At 36.4% G+C, this 8898-nt stretch overlaps 2 protein-coding genes across 2 annotated transcripts; both read right to left on the bottom strand.

Annotated features, from left to right (window-relative positions):
• Positions 1 to 6: 6 nt before the first annotated feature.
• LOC109581915 (arylsulfatase J-like) lies at positions 7 to 765 on the bottom strand. The gene has a single exon (XM_019996403.1). It carries the CDS (start codon positions 745 to 747, stop codon positions 28 to 30), a length of 720 nt encoding a protein of 239 aa, XP_019851962.1. The 5' UTR covers positions 748 to 765; the 3' UTR covers positions 7 to 27.
• A 921-nt stretch (positions 766 to 1686) lies between these two features.
• On the bottom strand, positions 1687 to 6033 carry LOC109582486 (uncharacterized). Its single transcript, XM_019997213.1, has 25 exons — positions 5923 to 6033; positions 5795 to 5879; positions 5591 to 5748; positions 5294 to 5540; positions 5031 to 5182; positions 4856 to 4951; positions 4686 to 4794; positions 4481 to 4625; positions 4204 to 4348; positions 4080 to 4151; positions 3834 to 3953; positions 3730 to 3768; positions 3600 to 3665; positions 3431 to 3530; positions 3282 to 3352; positions 3147 to 3231; positions 2999 to 3094; positions 2833 to 2933; positions 2623 to 2781; positions 2469 to 2566; positions 2326 to 2422; positions 2156 to 2271; positions 2027 to 2103; positions 1935 to 1978; positions 1687 to 1871 (listed from the first exon to the last, which is right to left on the bottom strand). The coding sequence occupies exons 1-25, from the start codon at positions 5980 to 5982 to the stop codon at positions 1827 to 1829; spliced, it is 2583 nt and encodes an 860-aa protein (XP_019852772.1). The 5' UTR covers positions 5983 to 6033; the 3' UTR covers positions 1687 to 1826.
• Positions 6034 to 8898: the final 2865 nt, after the last annotated feature.

Here is an 8898-nt window from a genome sequence, read left to right as displayed (position 1 = left end):
TCAATAAAACTAAATTTATTCAAGTATTTATCCGGGAACTTGTAAAGGCTTATGCACAATATGTGGAGCATAATACAGGAAGAGAGGTGTACTAGGATCATGCTTGCTTACAATATTAAGAAGTCTCTCCTTAAACAATCCTTCTTCATAATTATCAGGTCCAGTACCATTGATACCATGAGCAGGTTTATCTGTGTCCCATAGATCAACTATTGGAGTTCTATTGCAAACTCCAATTGTTTCATTATAATAATCGTTAGCATGATGAAAGTAACCAAATGAGGTATCAAATCCTCGTCCTTTTGGTGTGTGGTCTGGTGTTGCCATTCCAGCATCCCATTTGCCTACTTGATGTGTAGCATAACCAGCTCCTCTCATCTTCTCTGCAATACCAGTCATGTTACGTGGAATACCTGCATATCCTGAAACTAGATCATCAGGATTATAATGATCTGGATCCACATTCAAATCATTAACATGTATTGGTAATCTTCCACTGATTAATGATGAGCGAGAAGGAGAGCAAACCTGATAGACATAATGCTGATTGAGTTCCAGACCTTGTTTAACCAATCCATCAATATTTGGTGTAACAACTTCACGTGTTGGTGGATTCCGATGATATCCGACATTAGCCCAGCCCCAGTCATCAACAAGCATCATGACAATATGAGGTAGATTAGCATTAGGTGAACCACCTGATGCTAGTCCCAATAGGAACAATCCAACAGCTAAAACTGCTAACATTATTAGACAAGGAGGCACACCCAAACTTAGTATTTAATTTTATGAATATTCTTATTTCCAAACACATGAATAGAGTTTCTAGATATATAATGTATTGACATAGGACTTTTAATTAAGTATAACTTGAAAAATATTTGTCAGAATCAGCTCAAACTTGATACACAGCATCAGGACAACAATATGTATCAGAAAATGTAATAAAAATTTGGGATGATTTTTTGGCCATTTTTTGGAAAAAACCATGGACTATAGCCTTGGGCATTTTTTGAAAATTGGCCGATTTTAAAAAATGGTCATAACTCAAAAAATATTTGTCGGAATCAGCTCAAACTTGCTACACAGCATTAGGGCAACAATATGCATCAGAAAATGTAATAAAAAAATGGGGTGATTTTTTGGCCATTTTTTGGAAAAAACTATGGACTATAGTCTTGGGCATTTTTTGAAAATTGGCCGATTTTAAAAAATGGTCATAACTCAAAAAATATTTGTCGGAATCAGCTCAAACTTGCTACACAGCATTAGGGCAACAATATGCATCAGAAAATGTAATAAAAAAATGGGGTGATTTTTTGGCCATTTTTTGGAAAAAACCATGGACTATAGCCTTGGGCATTTTTTGAAAATTGGCCGATTTTAAAAAATGGTTGTAACTCAAAAAATATTTGTCGGAGTTAGCTCAAACTTGCTACACAGCATCAGGACAACAATATGTATCAGAAAATGTAATAAAAAGATAGGGTGATTTTTCGGCCATTTTTTGGAAAAAACCATGGACTATAGCCTTGGGCATTTTTTGAAAATTGGCCGATTTAAAAAATGGTCGTAACTTGTTTGTAACTCAAAAAATATTTGTCAGAATCAGCTCAAATTTGCTACACAACATCAGGACATCAATATGTATCAGAAAATATAAAATGCGGATGTGATTCTTGATTCTAGGTTATAAAAATCTTATTCTTTGCATCAATCATATCCACCATCAAATAAGAGATAAATTAAATGTAATTAAAAACAATTATTATAAAGGTATTAGATATACAGCACCGTCCAGCCTGTCACTCATATATTAATCAATACTATCTTGATAGCAGCTGCAATATATACGGTATGATATTCTCCAACTAGAAAATAGAGGAAGTGGGGAGATTAGAGACATCAAATGTAAAAGATTCGTGTATCATTACTTTTAATTGATTGGTGTCTTCATCTTTTACACATATTTGATCACCTAAAAATCAATTTTTCCTCTAATGCACAATTTTAAAAATCAACTTACCTCCTCCTCCTTCTGACAAAGCATGACTAGCTCCTACAGTATCTCCACATTTCAATATATCAATAAAACTATGCACACTGTAGTTAATAAATAAATGATTAATTAACCAATATTATAGTTAATGGGCACCTAAATGCATCAGGCAAAAAAGGCCAAAGTGTAGTAATATACTGAGAAAGAATGCCTTCCTTTGACATGTGAAGCAGCGTATTGTAGAATAACGCTGATTGAACTGATGGTTGAACCTAAATAAAGAAAGGTGTGGTCTATCAAGCATGTCTCCACCCACCCCTATTAACCTTGCTGTACACTTCATTAAGCATGTCAATGACATGGGGCCATTCCTTATGCTCCAGTAATAGTGACAGAGCCTTGATCTCTGCACTAGCACAATCACTATTAATAAATGTACCATAATTATAAATTATGATGGCTCCATCACCTTGATAATAGCAGCTGGCAATAAGCAAATACTTTATCAGAAGACGCTGTACTAGTTGGAGGAGTAATAACATCTAATGCTCTTTGATAAAAGTGACCCTTAAATAGAGATAATTATTCCAAAATACCCTCCATTTTAGTTTATTCTCTCTTACTTTTTTGCATTGTCGACTGTAAGTTAAGTCGCTAGTCAGTTGTGCTTCTCTTGCTTGATGTACAAATGTAACAAAGTGAACGAGGTCGTCAGGTTGATGCGAATAAAGAAGCTGAACGGTTAATTCAAATATCGGTATATTAACAATCGGGCTAGCAGGCTGAGAAAGAGAGAGGGTTAAAAAATGAAGTGAGTAAAACTTTAATTGTACTTTAAGTGATTTGTCAGGAATTTTCTCGGGTACTTCTGAAGCTAACAAGTTCCTCCAATTGTAATCGAATTCAGAGACATTAACCTGTTTCCTCTTATCAGCTGCAATACGTATAAAAGATACAATAGAGAAAAAGGTCAGCTAGCACATTATATTTAAAAGTTACCAAATGTTGTAGGTATCTTCATGAAATCTTTAATTCCTGACAAAGTGCTCATGGGGTCTGTGTGACTGTAATATGTTAATTCAGCTTTTAGCTTTACTACAAAATGAAAGGAGAATAGAATAGGATCCAGTATGATAAACACTTATACCAGTAGGGTCATGCTTTAAAGTTGATTGCTGTGAACACTTCAATATTTCCACTACCCTATCCTTCACTGAAGGAATGCCAACTGACTATTGGTCAATAAATAAATAATAACTATTCATTAATATTCATAGCTCACGGGTGAAGTAGGCATGGTTAGAAGATCCTCATACTGTTGTGAAAGGGTTAAATATTGCTTTAAGAGAGGTACTATATAGTAATAGTAATTAATAATAAATAAATAATAATAAATAATAATAATAATAATAATAATAGCTTGACACTTACTAGTTTGTATAGCCAATGGTGACTTAACGGCATCATTATTATCAGTTTCTGCTAAATACCGAGTTATAAGATTAGTCAGCAAACCACGATACAGTGGATACTATACATGTATACATATACATATACAGCATATATACATAATAAATGATAATTTAAAGTGATGGCTGACTTGAGTTAGTAATGCTACACAAATGAGAGGACTACGAGCTGACAGAGCAGTGAGCAACTTTAACAACTAAGAGGAAGAAGGATGAGTTAATAATACTATACTCCAATTCTTTCATTCATAAGTAACTTACTCTCTCTGGAAGGTGCACTACTCTGTTACTAGATCTCTCCTACAGTAAGGTAAAACATGTATTTTTCCAGTAACAGTAACTGTATGTCCCATCATGTCTCTTACCTTCAATAGTTTGTGGACTTGTTTCACCGTGTATTGTGATGCCAGCATATCCAGTCCCCACACGAAACATAATTCAGCTGCTACTGTCTCGCCTTCTTCTAGAAACTCACCTGGAGTCGTCTAAAAACATCAAGTCCATTACATTAAATATCCCTTACACATTAATCATCATTTACATTAAATATAACAATAATAACAACAACAACAACAACAATAATAATAATAATAATAATAATGTATGCTAACCTCATCTGCATTGGTTGCTATGGGGAAAAGGCCATCCACAAACAACACAGCGTGATCCACTACCTTCCGGCACTAAGTAATTTATAAAAGAAATAAAGAAGGTGCTAATGATGGACTGAATTACTCTTAGCATGTAAATCCCGCTCTGATTCCAGAGTGTGATTGGTGTCAGTGGTGATCCAACGAACGAACTTGATACAAGACGTGTCGTTGGATGATCAAGATCATCACATTCCCAAATAAACTCACCAGTAGACCTATCATACAACCTGGGGGAGAGAGAGAGAGAGGGGAGAGAGAGAGAGAGGGGAGAGAATGAGGGGGGGGGGGGGAGAGAGAGAAAGAGAGAGAGAAAAGGTACATGTACATGTAAATTAAAGTGATAAGAGGATAATCTTTACCTTAGTTCCCCCTTGAGACATATTCCGATATAAGTATGAAGAATAAATAGCTCGTGATCAGTGGGTGTGGTCGATGAGTACCAGAACTTCACTGACGGATATCGTACCATGAAATCAAGTAACTCGACAAAGACACTCCTAGAACCTATGGTGATGATAATAATAATAATAATAATAACAAATAATTAAATAACCATGCTATTACCGTCTTTTTCTGATACTTCATACACATAGCCAGTGCTAGTTAGACAAAGGAGTAGTTGTGTAACTGGGTGAACAGTAAATGATACTGCTAACTCACGGCTAGACTCCTCCTTATCAAGGAGAGAGAAGAGAGAAGTAAGATTAAAATATGGAGAGTGTTGTTTTCTTTACCTTGCTCCAGGCGCTGACTGTCCGCCTTGTAATCATTTTAAAATCTTTTAATTGACCAGATGTCTCTATAAAACTCCACCCACTCCAAACTAAAGTCTTCAATAATTAATAAAATATTCACATTATTTAAAATAAAATCCATACATACGGAGTTTTGTTTCTACACATTACTTACTTGTATGTAGTCCCAGTAGAGCATTAGGTTAGGAGGAGAGAGTGACCCAGAGGCAGGGATCAACCAGACGCCATTTTGTACCGGATAAAAGCACATCTTTGGAGACTGGGAAAGCAGCTGGCTACAATCAGATAAATCCTTAATTCCGCCATCTGAAAGAAAAATACATATACAATATGATACATGTACACAATAATGAAGGAATAATGGTCTAATTATTCAGTTACATGACCTCCTTCCCCCCCTCTCTTTCCTTCCCTTACCAAAGCTGAATTGTGTAGTATAGATAGAGTGACACCATTCATCTTGACCTTCTTCGTTCTCTTTCAGACAATAAATCAATTTATTGTTTTTTCCAGTTGTACAGAGACAAACGCCGACTATGTCACCTCTACCAACAAACAATTGTCCAGCTGCTTCTCCTCCCTCCTCCTCTTCCTCTCTCTCTGGAGGTCCCCAGCCATTATCAGTATTATATGAAAGCGGTAGTAACCTGCCATTCTCCTCAACCTATAATGTATGTTATTCGCTGCCAGCTATTGGAGGCTTAAATTCCTCACAATTAAAATGGCGTCTTTTCTAATACTGAGTATTTCAATGACTCTCGAAGTCATTGGAATTTCACAGCTACCAGTACTGGTAGGTGAAGCTCCTCCCCCTACTCCACCCACTTTGAGAGGTAGCTGACTGAAACACTGTACCAAGCTATGCAAATCATCTAGCAAAAAGGAGATGCATGTCACGTGATTGTCAAGTGATCATACCTTTCTTGTAGGAGATGAAAACATGTCCTGGTATAATCCAGACTCCATCAATGGAATCAAACTTCATGAAAAGTGTTCTTAAATCCTAAAAGAATAACAAAATGGCTACCATTGCACTCTTTTTATACCTGACCACCACGTAATGAAGGCCATCTTTCAAGCAGACGTTGTACTTCGAAAAGATTCATCTTTTAAGATCGAGCTTGAGATGGCAAGCAAAATCAGATGGTAACGCCCATTGTCTCCACGCCCATGAAATGCGTGGGTGTTGCAGAACTTTGAGTATGATTATGAACATAACAAAATAATTGACAAAAATAAAAATATACTGGCTAAAAACTTCCTTGATATAATAATAAATAATAAAGTGACAGGAATATAATGACAATGGCAAATTTAAAATAGATTTTTAAAAGTTTGTATGTGATTGTGAATAAATACTGTTGGTAGCAAAATTAATGATCTGATAAACATAATCATTAATATTTATCAATGAAATCAAATATAATATAATATAGCACGATGCTAAGTAAGTGAGCAAACTAACAAAAGCAAGTAGGAAGTAAGAATAAAAATTTGCACAAGTCAATAAACGTCGTAAACTTTGATAGTCTAATGGTATGACCGATATGACGCATCCTCCACATTTAGATTTATCATAATGCATTTCTTCTTTACTTTCGGTAAGATATGAATCACTGTTACTTCCATCTTTGTAGAAATGCTTACTGAGCTTGTTACCAGTTGCAACTACAGCACTATCACCACCGCCCTTAGATCTGTCAGTGTCAAATGATTCACCAGACAGCGACTTCTGGATTTTACGCTTTCTTTCCAGCAAGTCGGTATATTTAGCAGCAGCCCAGAGACGGTAGCATAATCCGGCAATAGCAAATAGTGCCATTATGGATGATGTGGTTGTTGGAGTTGTATTAGCACATGTAACAATCATACAAATGATATGATACATCATGACGTAGTTAAACCAGATGCTCGCTATAATGTGGGAATTTGTAAAAAAACCGATCCAAGCATTCAATGACAAGATATACAATTGACAGACTGAATGTAGAAGTAGTGAAACAAAAGGCACAAATATGATGTTGGAAACCAGATTTACAGCATAGGTCTGGTACATGAAACAAAACACTGAAGTCTCATACATAACAACAGCAAATGTGCTGAGAATACTTACAACGGAGAGCTTTTGGCATATTCTTTTGTAGTAAGCTTTTAGAGGCAAACCATAAAAGAGTACAAGGGCCAAAAAACTCAATAGCAACCAAATATTGAATGATAGCAACAACGAAGGACGTACATTTCCTTTTAGAAGACCAGCCAGTAGTGCTGGAATAGGCACTGGCGTGTCGTAATCCTGAGTTACAGTCACCACCGTACGAACTGTGACGAGAATGTAAAGCACAAGGAGAGAACAAGGGATCATATGCATCAGAAAGCTTGAAACGTCCATATTGTTGTTTACAAGTTGCAGCAAATTAAATTAAATTTGCTCCACACCTATCAGTCTGTAATTACTAATTATTATTATTATTAATTAATTATTAATGTTATTAACGTTTAATAACCTATTATGAATAACCTGTTCATAATTTGTAGGACATGCATAATCATAGTCTGTGCATGCATATCATTGTGTAATAATGTTATACCCATGCCTCCCAGCCACCATAAGTTCTACCCAGCATATTACTGTCAGTAGCATGATCAATAAGACAATCAACCTGTTCTTCTACACTGAAGAGCAGTTTGACACAATTGTAGATCTATATGAACATTAAACGTTGCATGACTGACAGACAAATTTATATTCAATTTATATCTAACTATTTAAACAAACAGCACTTTTTAATAATCAATCTAAAATCCAGTTACAAACAGCACAATATTACACAAACAATTGAAACAAAAGCATAACTTTAGCAGTACTGGGCACATAGACACAATCCACAGTACATTATTTACTTCCATGTAGCAAATCTCATAAACTCAGCTTGTGAAGCAGTCACTTGCACATTAGAAAACTTCTTTGCCCACTGCTTGTGATAATCAACTGATCGACAGAATACAAGAACATGACAATGAACACCAGCTGCACGCACATCACGAACTAGATCCTCTCCACCATGACCAGCTGTAACTAGTCTGTATTCTGTTCCCACTTTCTTCTTTTTGAGAGCAGACACAGCATTCTGACTCCTTCTAGTAGCATAGACACTGATGTTTGATTGGCTTCTTAATGTAGCCAAATAGCAATCGTTTTCTTTGTTAGCAATATTGGAGTCGAACCAAACCAGCTCCTTGCTGACACGCTTGAGAGAGATTCTAAACCTTGGGTAAACACAAGCCGGGGTTTTGATGACAAACTCTTGTGCAAAATAGTCAGTTGTAACAGTTGTTACATTACCACTAGAGCTCACCCAGGCCCAACGTGACTCCAGATTACCCTCGATTTCTGTGCCATAATCTCTCTGATGAAGCTGCCGTGTCCTTCCTACTAATGCAATACAGCCGAGTACCTGGCAGGTGACACCTAATTCTACTGGTTCCCTGTAATCATAGCGCCTTATACCAGCTGTTTCTTTGATGTAAGCAGCAGAATATTCTGGCAGTGGTGAAAGATAAACACCTTTCCCAATATATCCCTCGTCTGTGTCTCCATAATGATCAGAACTTAAGGAGAATCCCTTATTGAAAATTGAATTATGGTTGGAACTCTTTGTACCATGGAAAAGAAGATGAGGTCTCGGAAGCGGGGAGGACTTGGAAAGCTCAGAACGAAAAGTTCTAGAGCAAGAATAAGCTTCACTTACAATTTCAACTGACGACATATGAAAGGAGTGTACACAACGCAACAGCCTTTCATTTACTGTGTGGCAAATGTCTTTGTAAATTGGGCTGCTGTTTTCCAGCAATTGGATTGTCGAAGAAGGTAAGCCAGAATAGCTTTGATCTCCACTCAAAAGTCCTTCCACATAACTTTTGTCTAGCTCCCGAGCAATTGATGACATAGACATTGTGATCAAAATTTATTTATGATTCGCCTCGCAGTTGTGAGTGAGCTTGCACGTGGTTTGTAGGTCGCT

The sequence above is a fragment of the Amphimedon queenslandica genome, unplaced genomic scaffold, assembly GCF_000090795.2.
Source record: "Amphimedon queenslandica unplaced genomic scaffold, v1.1 AMPQUscaffold_13519, whole genome shotgun sequence".
NCBI classification, from domain to species: Eukaryota; Metazoa; Porifera; class Demospongiae; order Haplosclerida; family Niphatidae; genus Amphimedon; species Amphimedon queenslandica.
Note: the sequence above shows the minus strand (reverse complement) of the source record. Positions and strands in the feature narration are given on the sequence as shown.

Excerpts from the sequence above, each read along its gene's own strand:
- LOC109582486 (XM_019997213.1), bottom strand. The coding sequence starts at position 5,982 with ATGAATCTTTTCGAAGTACAACGTCTGCTTGAAAGATGGCCTTCATTA. Across the intron at positions 4,626-4,685 it reads TGAAGTATCAGAAAAAGACG|GTTCTAGGAGTGTCTTTGTC; the intron begins GTAATAGCATGG and ends TCATCACCATAG. Across the intron at positions 2,272-2,325 it reads TTAATGAAGTGTACAGCAAG|GTTCAACCATCAGTTCAATC; the intron begins GTTAATAGGGGT and ends TTCTTTATTTAG.
- LOC109581915 (XM_019996403.1), bottom strand. The coding sequence starts at position 747 with ATGTTAGCAGTTTTAGCTGTTGGATTGTTCCTATTGGGACTAGCATCA.